The sequence below is a fragment of the Lupinus angustifolius genome, chromosome LG03 (assembly GCF_001865875.1).
Source record: "Lupinus angustifolius cultivar Tanjil chromosome LG03, LupAngTanjil_v1.0, whole genome shotgun sequence".
Taxonomy (NCBI): Eukaryota; Viridiplantae; Streptophyta; class Magnoliopsida; order Fabales; family Fabaceae; genus Lupinus; species Lupinus angustifolius.
Window position 1 is genome coordinate 28,164,155 of NC_032011.1, and position 21,956 is coordinate 28,186,110.

Genomic DNA, 21,956 nt, shown 5'->3' on the forward strand with positions numbered 1-21,956 from the left:
ATAAATTGTACTTTGATGAATGCTTACATCATGTGTTAATTTCAATTCATTACTAGTAATTTAAAACTATATATATATATATATATATATAGGTAGTTAAAGTTTAATGACTAATTAGGAGAAAAAATAGTTTATGGTGTCTACTTGCAAAACACATAATGTTTAAGGAGGTTTTGTGAACTTTTCCCTTAATTAATTAATGACCTACAACTAGGGGTGAGTAAGACCGACCCTACCCGCTCACCCAGAATAGTCCAATCATGATTAGGCACAAATAGGGCCGGATCTCATCAAATCTAGGGCTATGGTCGGTTCAAATATTAGACCCGATCAATATTTAAGGTCACGTAAGGACCAAATATGACCCATCCCAACTCCTCTCATGATCACTCACTCCTCATGTTTGTATATGTCTCTATTCAAATGTGTATAGAGCAATGTCACCTTTTTGGTCAAAAGTATCATTGATTCTCTAGTTTTTTTATTATATATACGTAATTAATAATATATGTTCATATATCATTTTATATGTCAAATTACATATTCATAATAATAAATAATATTGAGAAAGTTTATCTAAAATGAGTATGCATTATATTTAATCGAATCTAGAGTTTGGTTCGGGTTTAAAGGTTGATTCGGTCGATATTTAGAGTCGGGTTAGCTTCGGCCTAAGCTAGGTTCAAAAAATAACCCGACCAACATTTATAGCCGGGTAAGAACAAGCCTTAACCCATTCCAACCCGTCATATGCTCACGCCCAATTGCAACACATATCACCTGCATGTAAAAAAAAATTTGTAGGTTGAAATATAGCAGCCAGGAATGCCAGATTGATGATATTTTGAAAGGAAAAAAACTTACCAAAGTCAATTTCAATAACTCGACTACGTCAATTTCAATTTGATCAGTTTACTTGGGTTTTTGACAACAAAAATAGTCTGAAGCAGATGTATTGATTTTATTTTCAACTTTTTTTCATATATATTATTACATATTTAATCCAAAACTATAATAGTTCTTCCATCCACCTTTCCAAAAATTCTTTCTATTGATTTAAGCAGCTTAATCCAATCTTCTTACTTTGGCTAATAAAATAGGCACTTCACTTGTCTAATAACTAATAAGTTAAGGTCTTAGCGAAAAGCAGACATAATAAAGTATTTTAATGGCTAAAAAAGGCTATGGCCTTTCTGAAACAAAATCTAACCACTGAATTTTATAATACCCAATTTTGCTTGGTGCACACCACAATGATAACTCTATGTTGGTCTTCACATCCCCATCTCTTACCAGCCATGACTCAAACACACAAGGCATTAACATATTACCCCAAGTTCCTCACTATATTTTACCATTGTTTATCACTATACAAAAGGAACAAGTATATTGTTTACCAACAAGTGATACCTACAACAAATATGCTTCATGATGACCCGCTAAGGAAATGTGCCAGTGCCTTGTCCGTATCATTGTCATGCATAATCAAAGCTTCAGCAACACTGTTTGATGAAAATCCCATTTCATGCAGAAGGGTGTAGCCATTGACAAATTCCTGGACCTGCAAATGAGTAGTAATACATTAGGTCAGTAAAATGATTTAAGCAGTAAAGACCATGACATGTCGGCAAATGGTGATGCAAAATATAAGAATTTCAGCACTAGCCGCCTAAAATCTGAAGGTGGTATTGAAACCATGACAAAACACCATGTAACGACTACTTCAAAACCATAAACATGCAGCCATTGTGGTCAACACAAACAAAGAACCCTCTGGTGTATGTAATTTTCAGTATGACTATGATGATCCTATCATATTGCTTATGGGTAGTTTAGTAGTACTTGTCATAAGAATGACAATGTGAGATGCAGGGAAAAGGTCCGAAAATTCTCCCACACTCAGAAAGGCCTTTCCTACAAAGTAATACAAGTAATTATATTCGAACTGGAAGCAAACTTCAGATGATAAGTGAAGCCTATAATGAATGCAGTCATTAACCTGTCTACTTCACTAGAAACTTAGTTCAAACTTCAAAACTCTTCCATTTACACTTAAAGCACAAATTTCATCCATCATTAACATTTTGTCATTAAAAGGATCTGGTAAACCCCTAAGAACACCAAAGACAATCCTCCTTCGAAACAGAGAGTGAGGAGTGGTCAGAACTCAGAAGCAGAAGACAATTAGATCATGAAAGACATATGCAAAGATATAATTTTTAGAACAACTATCAAATGACAATTTTTATCATTCTTGAAAAAACTATCAACTTGATGGCTAACAATAAGTTTCACAGTATTAATTTGGATGAGAAGCTCAAGTATCAAAGAACCATTGGAGCCTTCCCATGTCTGTAATCAATAATTAAAAACTTTATTCAATCTTCAAGATCAGCAGAAAGAGAAAGAGATTTGGCAAGTACTATTACTATTACTCAGAAACATAATAATAATACTTTTCAGCAATGTTATAACCTAAACACCATATCCATCAACGCGATACAGGGATCAAGATCAAACCTTGGTTGGATTATCACCATAATTCACAACAGCAATAGAAGCATAATAGTACATGTCAGCATGTTATAACCTAACCACCACATCCATAAATGCAATACAGGGATCAAGAACATACCTTGGCTGGATTATCACCGTAATTCGCAACAGCAATGGAAACTGCCTCTCGGTTAAGCCCCATGGCAATATATTTGCTCTCAACGGGATTGGAAGCAGAAAACTGGGCGAAAATAAAAAAAGGAAGTTTCATTTCACACAAGACTTGAAAACACAAAGAACTACATATATGTGGAAAAACCATGTACCAAACTCATCATAAACTAGCAAATAATAATACTATAGCCTGAAAGGAACAACTAAATTGGAAGTAGTTGGTCTTAATAAATTAAAACAAAAACCTTAGATGATGAAGTTGATTGAGAAAGCTGCTTAGTAGGAAAATTTTCAATCCCAAATTTGGTCCAATTAGGGTTATCCTTATGAGATTCAGCCAAAATCTTTTTCTCTAATCCAAAATCAAATTGGAAGCTACTGCGTGGAATATCAGCGCCATACGGTGATAAATGAGGCTGCAAAATCATCAAAAACAAAAACAAAAACAAAACACTCTCAACTATAAATAACTCGAATCTCTCAACAAATTGAAAATTAAAGTGAAAAATAACGAACCGGAGGAGTAATCTTATATTGTGGCTTTATAGTAACCCTAATTCCCAATCCTCCACCACCTCCTGATGCTGCAAATAATTAAACAAAAACGAGAATTTAGTAAATTATTCTATAATGAAACCCTGATTCTCTATCTTTATCTATCACCACAAATATATATTATTATAATTACATGAAGATGGAGGGTGAGGATTCTGATGATATGGTGATGGACGGTTCACGGCGGATTGGGGGTGAGGGCCGATCTTAGGGTACATCGGGGACGGCTGAGAAGACGGCGGCGGAGGACGGTACATTGGGTGTTGACCGGATCTGTTTCGGTTGTAATCGTATTCCATGGTTGCGATTTGTCAATTTGGAAGGAAATAAGTAAATCAAGCCGGTTGCGTTCTACTTTGGTTTTTGGGTGCAAAGATACTAATCTTTTTGCTTTTAAACTTAAGGAAAATGATTTGGAAATCTTCTTTCATAAAATAAAATGTTATTTTATTATTTATTTTCAATCATTATTAACTCTTTTAATAAAAAGTAACACAAATAAATGATATATAGATCTAGGTTGTGTATAAATCTAAACACTCTTAATTTAAACCTCTACCAAAATAAATTACAAATTTGAATTAACATTATTACAATAGAATGTCAAGTTGAAAGAGAAAAAATATATACACTCATAGTATAAAATTGTATATACTGCCATTTCTTATTTATAATTCATTTTTAATCATTACTAACTCTTTTAAAAAAGTAATATAAATGAATAGTATATAATATGTTGATTATATATAAATCTTATACATATAATATATAGATATAGATATTACACATAATTGAAAAATATTATAAAGACAAAAACCTAAACTGAGATTTTGTTTTGTTAGAAAATCAAATTGAAACTTCAGAAGAATGCATTTTATTAAATGTAAATTTTGCACCTTACCTTTTTCCATGTAGATAGTGTTTATTTCGTGGCCTACTCTAACTTCTTGTTGAATATGAAAATGGTTATTAACATCAAAATTTAATATTATTGTGGTGTTTAAGGCCTTTTTTATGTATATTTAAAAACGATAAAAAATATTATTAAGATATAAATATAAATAAATATAATATAAAAACTTTTGTGTTTCTTAAAATAGGTACCTCTAAATTCTCAAGAAAAAGATTTCAGGCATAATAAGATAAATGCTTTTTAGTGTGTGTCTGATACATATTAAGAATATTTAAGGGAGTAAATTTATATGGAAAATGAAGGAAGGTCTTTATTTATTAGGTAAAGTATTTTTACATCTGTTGAGAAAGAAATATAAGGTAGTTTAATACATATTATGATTTAAAACCTTAAAATATTAGGCTTATCCATTTATCCACTTATATGTTTGAATTATTATAGTATTTCACACTTGGAATATTTAATATTTCCCTTTCAAACTCACACTTAGAATCATAGTTATAAAAACTGTACCTACCGGCCGGTTTAACCGGAAAACCGGTAAACCGGCCCCCTAACCGGTACGGTACAGGTGTTGAACCGGTCAAGTATCAAAATCGGTCAAAAGTCGGTCAAAACCGGTGAACCGACCGGTATTTTACTAAACCGGTTGGTTTATACACATATATATTTTTTTTTTAAACTTAAAAACTAAAAAACTCATTACAAGGTGACTCATCTTTCCAACTCTTCTTCAACACTTCAAGGCACATGCTTCCAAAGCATACTTATATCACACATTTTGGTTCCTAACATTCGTGTGTAATCTCAGTGACATTTGTGTAATCTTGGAGTACTGTCTGAAGATAGGATTTGAGTATCTACCTATTTGGAATTTTTTTGTTATAGGTTTATATATATATAAATATAAGTAGGTATGTCCGGTTTAACCGGCATGCGGTTTAATTAGTGAACCACTGTACCACTATACCAGTACCCTGACCGGTTTGATAACCGGTACGGTCTTAACAACACTGCTTAGAATGTTTAACACCTCTCCTTCAAGTGTGAGTTACCTTGTCATGTATATATTGGACATACCAGTGTTCAGTTCTCTATTATATTACCGTAAATTTTATGTGTATGCTTTATTAATTATTTATTTTACCAACAAGTAACTTTAGAAATTAATCAGTATTGATTTAGGCCAGATTTTAGTTCAGTGTTAGTCTTGTTTTGTGAATTCCTATTTTGTGCTAAATTTTCGTAATTTTCTGTGACGGAAAGTTTTTGAGCTGCTGTCAGGCCAAATTCGTCCGAATTCGGCACAAAAACGTGTTTTTGAGTTCCGTAACTCGGAATAGAATTCTGATTGCGTCGTTGGCTTCAAAATATTATTTTGAGTCAAGATAGATATCGAGTTCATCCATAACGCATTTCTAAATATTTTTCACTCAAAATTTTGTGTCTCGATGTTCTAACCATAAACCGAAATCGTGAGACTTTTAATATCCGGTCGAGTATTAGTCGACAATACTCGGATATGGTTTAATCGCAAATGTTTCGCCGAAGATGTCACATCACTTTCATGAGTGAAGCTTGCTTGTTAAACAAGCAAAAGTACAAATCTTTTACACAAAATTCCTTAAATCACTCATCTACCCCTTACACAATCCACTTTTTGAAAATCCTTTGGTCTTTCACCTCCCCAAATCTGATTTCTTTTTAAGAGTCAACTCCTAGCTTGGAGAAAACACTTGGTATTTTCACTCTCTCTCATTACTTTTGAAATTTCTAAAAACTCTCAAGGTAGTTCTCCATTTTTTATTCTTCATCCTTTAAGATCTAACAATTAGATGCTTATGAAATTTTAGGATGATATTCATATGTATGTTAAGATCATTTTTAACCGTTGAAATTTTCAAATAATCTTCCTAACTCTTTATGCTCAAAACTCTAAATATGTCATTTCTTAAACTTAGAGAGTTGTTTTTGAAACCATGAACTCCTTGTTGTTGACGAGACTATTTTTAGTGTTTAAAAATATGCATTTTGTTGATTTTAGTGAAAGGGGATGATTATGAAATCAAATGAACTTTTAAGGAGTTTTGAACCATGTAAAGTTTGAATCTTTTCACTTGTTTTTGGCTTGAGAAACCATAGCCTTGGAGAAGATAGAAATTATTTATTTTGCCATATTTCTAAGTTAGATGTTTATAAGTTGGATGAGTTTTGTTGAAAATATGATTCAATGTTATTCATGACTACGAAACCAACACCTATTAACCCTTGTGGTTATCCTAAAATTAGGAGGTGTTCGAATGATCATGACACTTGTTGAATCTATCTTAGTTAACTTATGTTAAAGTGATAAGTTTAACAAAAGATATTTTGGTTTAAAAATGCTAACTTTTATTATGTTGTTCATGACTATGAAACCAACACCTATTAACCCTTGTGGTTATCCTAAAATTTGAGGTGTTGGAATGATCATGAAACTTGTTGAATCTACCTTAGTTAACTTACTTTAAAGTGATAAGTTTACCAAATGATATTTTGGTATAAAAATGCTAACTTTTATTATGTTGTTCATGACTACGAAACCAACACCTATTAACCCATGTGGTTATCCTAAAATTTGGAGGTGTTGGAATGATCATGAAACTTGTTGAATCTACCTTTGTTACCTTACTTTAACGTGGTAAGTTTAACAAATGATATTTTGGGTTTAAAAATGCTAACTTTTATTATGATGTTCATGACTATGAAACCAACACCTATTAACTCTTGGTGTCATCCTAAAATTTGGAGGTGTTGAAATGATCATGGAACGTGTTGAATCTATTTTAGTTAACTTACTTTAAAGTGGTAAGATTAACAAATGATATCTTGATTTAAAATGTTGTTTTAAGTATGAGATCAACATTATCAACACTTGTAGTTGTATTAGAAAAGAATGTGTTGAAATGACAATGGAAAACCATTATGCAAAATATGGAATCTACTTAAGATGACTTGGTTTAAAGTGGTAAGATCAACTTAGGAGATATTGATTTAAAAGTGTGGACTTTGATTAAGAAACTTACCATAAAGTGGTGACTATGGCTTAAAAAGACTCCAGAAAGTATAAATTTATGTTGAGATAAAAGTATAAACTTTATTAAAATCTTACCTTGAAAACAATGAAAATCGTGAATAAAACTTTTGATGATAAAGGATGGTTCATGGATAAATAAACTTGGACCATATGGATGAAAGTAATCAAGCCCATAATAGATTAAAAAGAATGTTTGTACTTAAAGGGGTATCATGCAAGTTTTGAAACTCGCAAACCTAACGATATCTTTTTGTGTTTATTTTCGAAGCATTCGACATTGGACCGCGAGATCGTTTCGCACTTTACGCCGAAGGAATCACCCACACTATACTCTAAGGTGGGAGAGAATACATCGTGATATAGTGGTGTCCGAATATAACACTCGGATCTCCTAAACTACCTCAAAAGTTTGGAGTTATGCTTGTGTATTAAGAAACTCGTACTTAATCAAATGTTTGTGTGCCTGCATTAAGTACGGATAATTTTTTAAGTTATCTCATTTAGGATATGTATAGATGTAGAGTAATGTTGTGGTTATCCAAGGATGAACATTATTCGAATAACTATAACTAGGAATAATCGATTAACTCTTTTACATAATCGATTATCGATATCAAAAATCAAAATCTTGTAGCTACTGTAAGTAGAGATAATTGATTAACATTCGGCATAATCGATTATCAGAGTTATCGCTGGAGCGTCAGACCTCACTTGGGCGAGAGTCGCCAGGTGGATTGGAAATAATCAATTAACCCTTTAAATAATCAATTAACCCTCCAAAGATGTAAACTTCGTAAGGAAGAAAAATCACATTAGACTCTTTGGAGTTTATACAAGAAGTTCATCATAACCAAAGTAATAAGTGCAAAAAAAATTACATTGTTAAGGGCGAGGCATGAAAGGTTATGTTTTTCCCTCGTAGCGAGATCATCTGACCGTAAGAGGTTTGGCCATTGGGCCGTCTAGGATGATTCAGCAATGATTCGTAGTGGTGATGAGGTTTTCCTCTAAGATGTTAAGATCGGGTCCCACTAGAAGCATTCCCGATGGGTGATGTCTTAGGATGGGTCGATTGATATAAAAAATGATTAAAAGATTTAATCTCCTAAACTCAGTTAGTGTGCATACTCATTTTGAATAATGAAGTAGTGGATATGAAAATTACAGGAGATGACCGAGCGCCGAGATGTTGAGAGGGTTGTTGATGGGAGTGATGCGTCAACAAAGCCTTGAGGGAGAGTCTAGGTTAGACGAGTCCCCTGTATTCCTGGATGAGGTATTCTGTTGGATCGGACAATTCTCACAACGTAAACTAGACGATCTCTGACAACCCCTCTTTACAATCAGGATTGATGAGAGGGATGCCCAGAAAATGTTTGATGCGACACCGTCCTGAAAGAGACAGTTTCATTGGAACACATCGATCATATATCCTTGCGAGGAATAAGTTTGTGCGTTCAAATCGGCATATTATGGGACATGTACTCTCGGTTATTTTCGAATAGTTTATTGGGAAGATATTGGTGTAAGGATGGATGAAATAAACATCGCATTTATACATCGCACTCGTGGATATTAATCCCCATATCCGAGTTACAAGCATCATTCATTATTTGCATTTATGTATGCGATATATATTGTGTATAATATGGGTGTTTGTCTGGATGTGATATTCTGTGTAATTCCACGTTGTTAATGAATAATATTCATTATGTGTCCTACTCATTTTCCTTTTCTGTTATTTGCTTTCTAGATATGTTCTCGTCATATGGACAACATGACTAGGATTCGGAGCTACCCATTCTCAATGTCCCGGGAGGGAGCATGGAGAGTTGAAGGAGATAGATATACCTACACAGGCCCATGTGGTCTTGAGCTGGAGATGGCAGGTGTCAGCACCACTATGCACCTACCTTCACAACATGCAGTCTTGGAAGCTTCTTTCACCTTACCGGGCAGGAGGCCCACACCTATACAGTCAGGCTCACAGGCTTCGACTTCTCATAGACTGGCCGATGCAGGGCCGTCGATGAGACAAAGGTCTTGGAATGAGGTGATGAACTCCCCACCAACCAGGAAGGCTGCTCGGAGGTCCATGCCCAATCTAGGGACGGATACAGTATGGGAACAGGAGTCCGAAGACAACGAGTGCGTGGAGCTAGTGGACATAGAGGATTCTATAGAGGTGATAGACATCTCCTTGGATTCTGAGATAGAGGAAGATATAAGTGAGGGCTTTAGCGTCCCTGTTAGTGTTGGAGCTGGTCTTTAGGCGTCATTGACTGTTTCTTTTGCTTTTGAATATAGGGCACTTGTGTATGGTATTTTGAGTAGTTTCATTTGGCGACGATTATAATTTTGCCTTGTATTTTGTGCTAAAGTTTCACTCTCTTTTAATGAAAAACTATTCAAAGATATGTTGGATTGTTTTTGGATTACCATTAGGTAAAGATGATTGATTTTTCACAATTTATGTTACTTAAAGTGATGTCCCGAAAATCAAACAAATATAAGGAAAAATAATTTTATATTACATTATCAAAAAAAATTACCCATTTTTTAGCATAATATTTACGGAGTAATTTTCGGGTGTTACAACTATCTACTTGTAGAGTCATTGACTTGTTTTGTCATCAACATAACACATCGTCGGACCTCTTGCAAGCAAAATTTTCGACACAATGACCTTTCATTGATCTATCTACCATTTCTTACTTCAACACTTGTTTGAGTTGTCAAACCATATGCTCTAATACAACTTGCTAAGATATCTTTATCCATGGACTAAAATATTCTTTCATGGGATAATCATATAGGTAAACTTAACACTATATCTTAACCCAAAATCATTAGGTATATAAATCTATCTATTTATATGTTCTTTAGTTCATTCAATTATACACAATGTTCATTAGAATAACTCAGCTTCCAATACTCAATAGACAACTAATTTATTTAATACCTTATCGTGTAGATCCTTGTTCTATGGTGCGATATTTCTAGCTTTCTAATGCAAATCTCTTAGAGCTCGTGAACAATATATAATAAATCGTTAACAAAAGCTTACATGACATAGCCCTCTCAAAAAATGTCATTTCAAAAACCTTTTAATTACGTGTACAACAATCATACATATAATTCTGTTAATACTAATAAAAAATACATGTGTCTTTACGGTTTTTAAGTTTGCTTATTCCCTCACGGCAATAGCTTACTAACATATTCGTAAACCAATTGTACTTGTAGTAACAACCCAAACACTTAGGTATGGATGTTTGCATGGGGTAAGACATGTAAACTTTTTTAAATAAAATAAATTTTGCTACTTTAGTGATGCCATGGTTTTAGGATTTTGTCACGGCCCTTGGAGGGCAATGTTTGACCTGAACGAGAATATCTTCTTCTATACTTAAGATGTGATTTCTTGTTTTCACTTTTAAGAATAAAAATGTCATCTCAATATAAATGATAAAAATATTACATTACTTTTGTTTTTATAGCACTTCTCTCTTTAATATTGGAGATAATATTTAGTGAGTTAAAGTATATCCCATACATCTTTCAATGCCTTAATAAGTACCCACAAGTCACCAACTACATTATATTACAATATGTTCATTCATGCAAGTTATTTGACTTTTGAAGTGTCCGCTGTCAATTACCAACAAGGAACAACATCCCAGCCACCCTTATTTATATAGAATAAAGGTGGTTCAAAGTACCATAAAAACATACAAGTATAGACATAGCATTTCATTCTGGTGGTTACAATGATAATAAAAAATGTTATTTATATAGCCAAGTTCTACAACTTTTCCAACAACCTTATGCTAGGTTAAGAAATGAGATAAGAAATAAGAAAAATAAGAGGTAGAGCCTTTATTCTCTATTCTTTTTCCTAACATAGAAAATTATTGAAAAAGTCCTAAAAGTTAGTTCTTCAAATAACATCATTCATTGATAATATTTTTTAAAACTCTTATATTTATGCAAAAATTCTTTTACATGACAGTCTACACTTCACCTCACTCTCTATCTCTCTTTCTTATTACATTACATTATAAGTTCCATCCATTATTTTCTCTCTTTTATTTCTATCTCTCATGTTATTTAATACCTAAAAATGTGTAGAACAAATAGTTTTCCTATTTTATAGTCTTCTTTTTTTATTAATATTATTTGATGTAAGAAAAACATATACATGCTGGTAATGTAAAAAAAATTATAATTCATATTCAATATATGAGTAATACAAAATGAAAAATGTAATAATTGTGTATAAATTTTTATATCGATAATCCATTAATAATATAACACTTCCGGCTAACCTTTGATAATTTCATATTGAGATTATTATACTCAAGAAGGAAGCTTCTCTTACTTTTAAACTACAAGCAAATCACATTCTAATGAAGCAATGAGCCTCTCATTGACCATTCTGAGCTTCTAATAACTGATATTAACTTTAGTTCATTTTGATTTGATAGATAAACTTGATAGGACTTGTGAGATGAACGACTTCTATTGGTAATGGTAAAAAGGAGTTTATCTAAAGCGAAATGCACACGAATAATTGAACCCTGACGGCAGGTGCTGCCTAACAATGTTGAAACCTTTCTTTCGGTGTAAACCAATATCATCATGTTCATGATGTCTTAAATCTACCTTAATGTCAACCAACTTGTCTTTTCATATAGTCACATATTCCTGGTAAACCAACATATAATTGCTAACTTATGTGTGTATTGTCTCATTAACTCGGTTCAACGATAAGATTATTTGGCTTATGAGTTGTGACCAAAAGTTTATAAATTTAAATTTTAAAAATTAATAACATCTTGCACTTGAAAGAATGTTAACACTATGTATTATCTATTATCTTTAGACTCTACTAGGTATCTCATATACTGAGTAGGCTTTTTTTTTAATGTCAAAAGATATTCTATTAAAATCTAGATGATGGTTGTTTGCATTTTTTATTGAATTTAATTAATGACATGCCATATACTATATAGCGTGTGCCACAATGTCCCATACGTGTAAGCAATGTTCAGGAAATATGTTGCACCATTTCTTTATTCTTGCTCACTCACAATCCTATCATGTTTATCCCAGAGTCCAAAGCCATAGAAATTTTAATCAAGAAATTAGAAACGTAGGAGAATTATCTATTGGAACAGTTTCTGCCAGCAAGTATTGGTTATATCCAAGTTTATTAAGGTTATCGTGTAGATTAGTGACCATATAATAATCATGAATGCAAATTTGTTTCATTACTCAAATGGGCTCCTTCATATGCACCTTCCTATATATGCGGCATAAAGTAATATATAAGCTATGGCTTCTAAATGATTACATAATGAGTTTCTCTTCATTTGCATGTGATGCTGATGTTTCTGCAAGCATATACAGCTCATTTTCCATCACTAGTACCAATAACACCATCATTACAATGACCCCAATTTTTTATTCCCACTCTCTTAACTGTTTCTGAAACCATTTGGATCAACCTGCATGATCTGATATAATTGTCTTTGGAACTTTAACTGGTTTGGTGAATTTTGGGATCTAGAAGTGAGTTGTAAGTATTCCTTTTTCTCTCTTTATGGAAGCATCAAATGTCAAGTGCTATGCCTTTTAGGAACCAAGGAGAGAATAAAGCCAAGAGTTTTATATTTATATTATATGCCTTTCTTGTGTATAGTAATGGTAAATGTTTATGGTATTTATGTTTCTGATTTCCAATAAAATGATCTATTTTTCTGATATCACAATCTTGGTCAGCTACTTAGTAGATTATTGGCCATTAAACATTTAAACTATTTAATCAAGTTTTAGTTTCAAACTTTTGAATTGCATTGTTTTTTCTGCTGTCATTAGGGGACATAACATACAGAGTGGGTAAAGAAGAAGAAATGCTAATAAGGTAAATTACTTAATTTCCTTGTCAAACAGGAGCTGCTTATTTTGACCCAAAAACACTTAAATAGTTTATTTAATCTTGGGTCACTATCTTAAAGATAGTAAATCCAATATATCTAGAAATATGTACACCGTAGACTGAAACAAGCTTTATACTAAAGTGTCTTTGGTTCTGGTTTGCATAGATATCAAATACTCCTGAGGAGAGTTCTCACTTTCCATCCAAGTGGTCTTCTAACTAGTGATCTCTCTTCAAGCCAAAAAATGGACAAGAAGCTGAGTCTCTTGTTCATTTTCTCAGCAGTCTTCATGATGGGATTAATGTTCTTAGGTGTTGGAGCTGACCCAGTGGAAGATAAACAAGCTTTGCTTGATTTCCTTCACAACATGCATCATGACTCTTCTCATCTCAATTGGGATGCAAACTCCTATGTGTGCCAAAACTGGAGAGGAGTGACCTGCAACACTGACCAGTCAAGAGTTATAGCTCTTAGATTACCTGGAGCTGGGTTGAGTGGTCCAATCCCAAACAACACTCTTAGTCTCCTCTCAGCACTTCAAACTTTGAGTCTCAGATCAAATGGTATAACTGGTCCTTTCCCTTCTGGTTTTTCTCAGCTGAAAAATTTAACCACCATCTATCTCCAATTTAACAAGTTTTCAGGTCCACTGCCATTAGATTTTTCAGTTTGGAATAATCTTACCATTGTCAATTTATCCAACAATTCTTTTAATGGGAGCATTCCTTTTTCAATATCAAATTTGGCTCATCTCACTTCACTAGTTCTTGCCAATAACGCACTTTCTGGTGAAATTCCTGATCTTAATATTCCTAGCCTGCAAGAGCTAAATTTAGCCAACAATAACCTTAGTGGGGTGGTGCCTATACCCCTTCTCAAATTTCCAAGTTCAGTCTTTGCTGGTAACAATCTTACCTTTGCAACAGCACTTGCTCCAGCTTTACCTGTGCAACCACCAAATGCCCAACCACCAAAGAAAACTAGAGGAATTAGTGAACCTGCATTGCTGGGTGTCATCATTGGTGGTTGTGTTCTGGTATTTTTGGTGGTTGCGGTTTTCATGATCGCGTCCTGGTATGGCAAAGAAGATGCAGATCCGAAACCAGTTAAGTCCCAGAAGAAAAAGGAAGTCTCTGTGAAAAAAGAAGCTTTTGAAAATAAAAAGTCTCAAGACAAAAACAAAATTGTCTTCTTTGAGGATTGCTATCTTGCATTTGACTTAGAAGACCTGCTGAGAGCGTCGGCTGAGATTCTCGGAAAGGGTACCTTCGGTATGACATATAAGGCTGCTCTAGATGATGTAACCACCGTGGTGGTGAAGAGGTTGAAGGAAGTCACAGTTGGAAAACGAGAGTTTGAGCAGCATATGGAGGTGGTGGGGAAAATTAAGCATGACAATGTGGATGCATTAAAGGCATATTTTTATTCAAAGGAGGAGAAACTAATAGTATATGAATACTATCAACAAGGCAGCATTTCTGCAATGCTGCATGGTATGTTCAACACTTGAACCTTTCCTCTTATCTGAAAAATTACAGTTAGATTATCTTCAATTTCTCTAATTGTTAACAATATGCCTACAAAGTTAAATTGTTTTTCTGCATTCATCTAACAGGAATTGTTTTTTAAGCATGATCTTATCTTAACCACTAGGTATATAGAGCAGCTTCAAATGTTTTGTTCTCTGTCCTCCTATGCAGTGACTCACAGCTCAATATAACTTAGTACTCCAAGATAGTAAAACGTTGTACTAGAAATGGGACAGTGGGAGTGGGTATTATCATAGTAGTACAGCATCAGGGACGTTCTGGATAAAAAATTGCTACTGACTATGCATAGGTGCATTAAACTTATGAATCATATCTGCAAAGTCTGGGAAGGGGTTGGTTCAATTCAGGTACCCGTGGTTACTTAAACACACGATTAAAGAGAAAATACAACAACCAAACCTTAATCTCACTAGGTGAAGTCAGTTACATGGATCGAACGATGTCATAATGTTCTATGATAAATCATGTTCATTGACAAAGCATTGATACGATCAAAGAGGAAAATGATGAAAAAAATTGAAAAAGGTTTCTCCAAATCATTTGTGATTTTGTTCTTACTTTAGTGGAGAAATTCAGTGAATACTAAAGCAGGAGCAGAATTTTGGCTAGTATTCATTTTTCCCAACTAGTGCATCTTTCTTATAACTAACAAAGTTGGATTCATTTATGTGGCTATACTTGATGTATATAATTTTCCCAGAGCTTTCTGAAAGTGGCTAATATCAAGTATGTTTTTGAATCCCCTTTATGCAGGCAGAAGCGGGGAAGGCAGGAGTTCTTTAGACTGGGACAGCCGCTTGAGAATTGCAATTGGTGCAGCAAGAGGCATTGCTCACATCCATGCTCAACTTGGAGGGAAACTAGTTCATGGAAACATAAAAGCCTCAAACATCTTCCTCAACTCACAAGGATATGGTTGTATATCCGATATCGGTTTGGCAACACTGATGAATCCGATATCCCCATCAGCAATGAGATTAGCAGGATACCGTGCTCCAGAAATAATAGACAACCGAAAAGCAACTCATGCATCTGATGTCTACAGTTTTGGGGTCCTGCTACTTGAGCTTCTAACTGGTAAATCCCCTGTATACACAAGAAGTGAGGAAGTTGTCCCCTTGGTTAGATGGGTGAATTCTGTGGTTAGAGAGGAGTGGACTGCAGAAGTATTTGATGTACAGCTGTTGAGGTATCCAAATATAGAGGAAGAAATGGTAGAGATGCTACAATTAGGGTTGGCTTGTGCAGCAAGAGTACCAGATCAGAGACCAAAAATTCAAGACGTGGTGGTAAGAGTGGAGGAAATTCGTCGTGTAAATACTGGAAATCGACCATCTAGCGAGTCTAGATCAGAAGTTTCTACCCCAACCCCTCAACCTCACCAGTCACCTCATGCAAATTGAGATAACTTCTACCTCTGTTCCACAGTGAGATTCTTTTGTTTTGGGCAATAGTTGTCAATCAATGTCTCGTTAGCAATTTAATTCTGAAAAGGAGAAATTATATTTTATCTAGTAGATCTTAGAAGCTCGTAATAAAATAGTTGCTAAAAGTTAAGCTACCAGCTTTAGCTGATGGCATAACCAAGTTGGGTCCCTAGCTAGTAACTATTGGGCTGTATTATTATAATATATGAATTACTTGTATGAAATTTTCTACTATCAACTGGTTAAACCTGAACATGATCCCGAAATCTTCTCATTCACTCTCTAGTTAACAAAAACTAAAATCTTAATATAACATTTTTAGACTGTCAGGTTAGATTTTTAATGTTCAACATTATCCATTTTATAAATATGTACAGCTTTATATGCAACTTCCCTTAAGCTCAAAGCGAACAATTTAATAGTATTGGCTGAGTTGGTCAAGCCGGAATTGTCGATGCACTGACAACTCAGATTGACCCTTCAGCAAGCATTGTGTCTGACTTGATTCAGGGAAATTAACTAATTCCTATGGATATACCAAGGATGTGGGTGGGGGATGTGCCCTTCGATGGCTGAAGAGGAATTCAGTTTGGATTGATGCAAGAGTTGGGCAAAGATACCATACCATAAAATGAAGTAATAAATAATAAATATTTTAAAGAATAAAGCATGTTCTAGCAAGTTCACCTACCTATACAGTTAGTGTAAGCTTGAGAGTGGAAAAAATAGGAATTGAACTAACATTTTGACAACCAACACATTTTTTTCTCACTTTATGTAATTTAGTAATCCTGGCTGAGATTATGTCTCTACTATATAGACTTTAAGGCGAATGTTATCGATTGCCCTTGGTCTAGCAATCCAAGATAAAAATCTTGCATTGGAAAATAATGTAGTCAAATACACTTTTTAAAAGCTATGATTTTCAATGCAATAATGTTTCTACTTTTTTATTCTTTAACCAATGTCCTTATGGCACTCTTAACAGGACCTAAACTTCATTACTATCAAAACTCAAATAGAGACCAGAGTGGCAAAACGTTTGCTTGTACTGCAATCGAACAACCCATTTTCTAAGAAGTGAGAAAGGCAAAGCAATTTCACCATTTGCCATCTACTAGATAGCTTTGCTTAGTAAGTTTGAGACAGATTGATGAGTTGGTTTTTCTTGTGTGTTCAGTGTGTAAAGACTTAGTACGCATTAACAGACTCTACACTCAGGCACATCAATCCAATTCACAACCATTGATAAGAGACTAATAGAAACTGTGCCTCTATGGACTATTATGGGGTGGTGACTTGAAAGGGAAATTGGAAAGGGATTCGATGTAAAGAGACCACACCTAGAAGAAGTTCCTCAAGTTTTGACAACGCAATGCTGACTAAAGACAGTAAAGACAAAGACAAAGCCAAATGAAATATGCTGCGTTAAAATGATAAATATCACAACTTTCAAACTCATAATTTTTTATACAATTCCATTTCGTACATCCAGTTGAGTCTGGTATCAAGTTGAAAACTTACATTTGTATATATCTCGTTTTAAAGCTTCTGATTGCAGAAAAACAGTAGATCCTTTGGAAGAAAAACCTATGCCCAGAAGAACCTTCCCAAGCATTCAGAAAGAATTCATTTACTGTACATAAGTTACTTTTATTCTTTTGAAAATACAGGCCGGAATTCACTTCCGAAGAATTCTTGTTTTGACACCCCCTGAAATTTATTAACACAATATACGAGAAGCTTCAGAAAAACGATGTTGCAGAAAGTACTATACAACAGAGAAATAAGAAATAGTGGAATGTGACTAAGATGATAATACAACTTCCACTGACCTCCCCCAGCCTGAGAAAAAAAATGAAAAAACATTTGAATGAAAACTTGTCACATACCTTCAACTTCCTCAAATTCAATTTCCTTAACCAAATCAGATGCAGCATTAAACTCAAACCTACAAAGGAATTTCAAGGGATGCCTTTGGTGATTAGACGAAGGCTCGTGAAAGTTTCATGATGACTGTTTTAAAAACAATACTCTACTCCATTTACAACAGGAAAATTTATATGAAGACAACACAAAATGCTCATTCAAACTGAGTAGAAACTAATTTAAACTCATGATCAGGATATGTTACAATATCTCTTCAGTTATTACAGTTTTAACAATCGAATAATCACTGGAGACAAGGGACTAGGGAATAAAGTAGTTTTAGAGGCACAAACATGCCGGTATGCTGTGGAATACCCAGGTGTTAATTTCATGTTAGATTTCTGGACTCGCATTTCATATTACTACAAAATCCTAGATTAACTCAACATCAAAACTAATCAGAGCATATTGTTAATTATGTTAAACCCAGATAAAGTGATCAAATGTTACTGAACACATTGTTAAGCATAGTTCACAAGTGGGTTTTTGTTAATCAGAACTGTTAGCCTCATCCCATTAAAAAAGCTATCAATCTGATTCCTGAAATCAAAGTAGCCCACCTGACGAGAGTTAAATCTCTCCTTCACATATTGATGGTTCTATCCTCTCTTTGTATTGGCTCTGCCTCATACTACATTCGCTCCGAAGACCTAACACCGAGCTAAGTACCCTCCTTTGGTCCTGGACTCCTGGTTACCATACTGGCTAGGTTCAGAGAGACTCTTACTCCTAGCACTTGTCTAATCAATTCCCCCATTGAAGGGGAATGAAGGAAAGTGGAAGGCTTGTGAGATATGGAATATACTTGTGAGATGAATCTGAAGTCTTCCTTTCCCTTCATTCCCCTCAAAACCCAACTCGCAAGCATACCCTAAAGTGTGAACTCGCTCAAGGATTTAAACTGGACCCGCAATTGCTTCAAACACAAACGCATTAAGGTTTTGAGGCTGCATTTGCCCGAAATTGATTGTAACATCAAGGTTATGAGAGTCTCCAGAAGCACAGCCACTATTTAAAACCTTGAACCCACTCTCTCCCCCGTGATCAGTCAAAATTAAACAATAGCTTTCTCATCATCATCATCATATTTTCCATTAATCATTAATATTCATATAAGAAATCATAAATGTTATATCTTAGATTAACTAAACCTATCATTTCATTTCTAGCATACATAAAACTTTATAAAGTTCAGGAACAAGAGAAACAACAATTGGAATTTACCTGTTAGATGAAACAACCTCGAGTTCATAATCAGATGCAGTCTTAACAGCATAAAGAATTTCATTCTTACGAGTACTAGCCATAAGCAAATCATACTCTGTTGGAATTATAATCGTAAAAAAGTTATCATTAAGTTCACTAACACAAATCTTATCAAGTGCTGCAAGTGCAATTCTCCGTTTAAGAGAACCAGTGTCAGGGTCAACAACGTAAATTGCAAAATCCGTAATTAACAAAATGCGACACTTAATCTTCCCTGAACCCGTGAATTTCAACACCTTATCTGCAAATAAAACTAACTGGTCCCCTGTTAAGACAAATAATATAAGAAATTATTAACATTGAAGAGAAATTAAAATAGGGAATTTACCAAAAAGCGTTGGTCTAGTGGTGTAAAGTCTCACTGGATCCTCAGCCAAGGTCGAGGGTTCCATTCTTGAGAACAACACTTGTTAGGAGTGTTAGGAGGGGCAGCCACGAACCCAAAAGGCACTGTTTGAGAAGATACCCCTAATAGTAAAAAAAGGGAATTTAATTTATAAGGGTACCTTGTTTGTTCATGATTTTCATTACATAAGGGTGAGAAAGAACGTTAATGTGGTCTCCTTTTGATGGAGCGTTAACTTGAACGGTGGTTTCAACGTCTTCGGGGTTATTTTCGGAAGGTTCGGATCTGGAATTTTCTTCAATCGCCATCGTGAAGGTGGTGGTTCCGTCGTGTGTTGGTGTGCAAAGTTTGAAAGGTGAAATTGATGCGAGTTGAGTTATGAGTTGAGATGGGGCAACTCGGTGAGATTCGGTTGTCCAGCTGGGTCCTAGTCGGCTAGAAGCGGTTATGAATGATTGGTTGTTTTGTCGGGTTGACATGACAATGACGTTTCTCAGACTATATTTGACTTTCTTAATATTATTTTTAGAGTAAATTACACTGATATACCATATCTGTATAAGGAATAAATGTAATCTTTTAAACAAAAAATGTGATAAATGAAATTAAGTTAAACAAAATATGGTATATTATGTAGAGACAAGTTCAAATAATATAAAAATCAATGTGTCTTTATTATTTTTTTGTTACAAAAGGTATCAACAATTTCAAAGAGATATTGTTTAAATCTCTATTATACTATATCGTAATGAACCAAAAATAATAAAATACATTAATTTGTATATTATTTGGACTTGTCTCCACAATATATCATGTTTTGTTTAACTAAATTGCATTTATCAAATTTTTTGTTTAAAAGATTACACTTATTTCACATGCGATGTGGTCAGTGTAATGAAAGTATAAAAAATACAGGGTTTGTTTAGATGTAAAAAAGTGAGGGGTCGTTTGTGTAATTTCGCTAAAACTCAGGGGTCAATGTAATTTACTCTTAGTTTTATTGTTTAGAAAAAATGTTTACATACAGTGTATAAATTTTATATATTATTACTACTAGCGTGTTGACAGCCACTATCGTGTCTGTCAACCCGCTTTCTTATTATTTATAATGTATAGTTTGTATGTCATAAATGTCAAACATAATATTTTGTGTTAAATATTTATAATCTACAGTTGAATTTATTTGATTGGTGTAATGTTCTACATTAAAGATTGATAGTCATAATGTAAGAATAAAAAATAATAAACCAAATAATATGAGCATATATTAGGTGGAGAGAAACATTAAGTTATATATGATTTTTTTTTTTGTAAAAATTAAAATATAGTAAGGGCAAAATAGGGAGAACCACAAATTACACCATGATGGTGGTTATTTTGGGTTTTCCCTTTATAAGTAGTACTAGCGTGTTGACAGGCACTACCGTGTCTGTCAACCCGCTTTCCTATTGTTTGTAATGTGTATTCTACATATTAAGTTGTATTATATATTGTAATATATAATACAACTTAATATATATTCGTTTGAGGTAATTGTTCAATCTTAAAGAAATGATGCATATACAATTGTGTTCATCAAGAATAGAGTTTTGATATCTTCACTTAATTTTATTTTCTAGCGTGTTGATAGGTACTACTGTGTCTGTCAACCCGCTTTCATATTGTTTGTAACGTGTAGTCTGGATGTTTTAAATGTCAAATATTCACATACTCTTTACTTTACTCAATGGCATACATTGTGACCAATACAATATATTTCATGCATTCCTATTTTTTAATTTAATGGATATACATTGTGACCAATGCAATAGACTTCCTCAATAGATTTTAATTAATTAGGTAAAAATCAATTTTATATGTAGAATACACATTACAAACGATAGGAAATTGGGTTGACAGACCTGGTAGTGCCTGTTAACGCACTAGAAAATAAAATTAAGTGAAAATATCAAGACTCTATTCTTGATGAACACAATTGTATATGTATCATTTCTTTACGATTGAACAATTACCTCAAACGAATATATATTCAACTGCAAATTACAATATATAATACAACTCAATATGTAGAATACACACTACAAACAATAGGAAAACGTGTTGACAGACACGGTAGTGTCTGTCAACACGCTAGTAAAGATAAAATTAGAAGTTATAAAATGAAATTAGAAGTTATAAAATAAAATTAGAAGTTATAAAATATGAAATAAATGTTTATTGGTATAAGTATATATAAAGATGAAATTAGAAGTTATAAAATAAAATTAGAAAGTTATAAAATA

General features: G+C 33.7%; 3 protein-coding genes across 5 annotated transcripts; 1 reads left to right on the forward strand and 2 right to left on the reverse strand.

Moving 5' to 3' along the window:
- LOC109344342 lies at nucleotides 1,156-3,635 on the reverse strand. Of its 2 annotated transcripts, none has more exons than XM_019583090.1 (5): nucleotides 3,361-3,635; nucleotides 3,187-3,259; nucleotides 2,916-3,086; nucleotides 2,636-2,737; nucleotides 1,156-1,561 (listed from the first exon to the last, which is right to left on the reverse strand). In XM_019583090.1, exons 1-5 carry the CDS (start codon nucleotides 3,522-3,524, stop codon nucleotides 1,427-1,429), a joined length of 645 nt encoding a protein of 214 aa, XP_019438635.1. In that variant the 5' UTR covers nucleotides 3,525-3,635; the 3' UTR covers nucleotides 1,156-1,426. The 2 variants fall into 2 exon arrangements, with proteins under 2 accessions (XP_019438635.1, XP_019438637.1); XM_019583092.1 differs by having other exon boundaries at nucleotides 3,187-3,254; nucleotides 3,359-3,631.
- On the forward strand, nucleotides 12,323-16,386 carry LOC109344343 (probable inactive receptor kinase At4g23740). Of its 2 annotated transcripts, XM_019583093.1 has the most exons (4): nucleotides 12,323-12,795; nucleotides 13,095-13,140; nucleotides 13,322-14,649; nucleotides 15,460-16,386. In XM_019583093.1, exons 2-4 carry the CDS (start codon nucleotides 13,130-13,132, stop codon nucleotides 16,107-16,109), a joined length of 1,989 nt encoding a protein of 662 aa, XP_019438638.1. In that variant the 5' UTR covers nucleotides 12,323-12,795; nucleotides 13,095-13,129; the 3' UTR covers nucleotides 16,110-16,386. The 2 variants fall into 2 exon arrangements, with proteins under 2 accessions (XP_019438638.1, XP_019438639.1); XM_019583094.1 differs by lacking the exon at nucleotides 13,095-13,140 and having other exon boundaries at nucleotides 12,325-12,795.
- LOC109344344 lies at nucleotides 17,793-20,115 on the reverse strand. The gene is made up of 4 exons (XM_019583095.1): nucleotides 19,835-20,115; nucleotides 19,287-19,593; nucleotides 18,026-18,084; nucleotides 17,793-17,846 (listed from the first exon to the last, which is right to left on the reverse strand). The coding sequence occupies exons 1-4, from the start codon at nucleotides 19,980-19,982 to the stop codon at nucleotides 17,815-17,817; spliced, it is 546 nt and encodes a 181-aa protein (XP_019438640.1). The 5' UTR covers nucleotides 19,983-20,115; the 3' UTR covers nucleotides 17,793-17,814.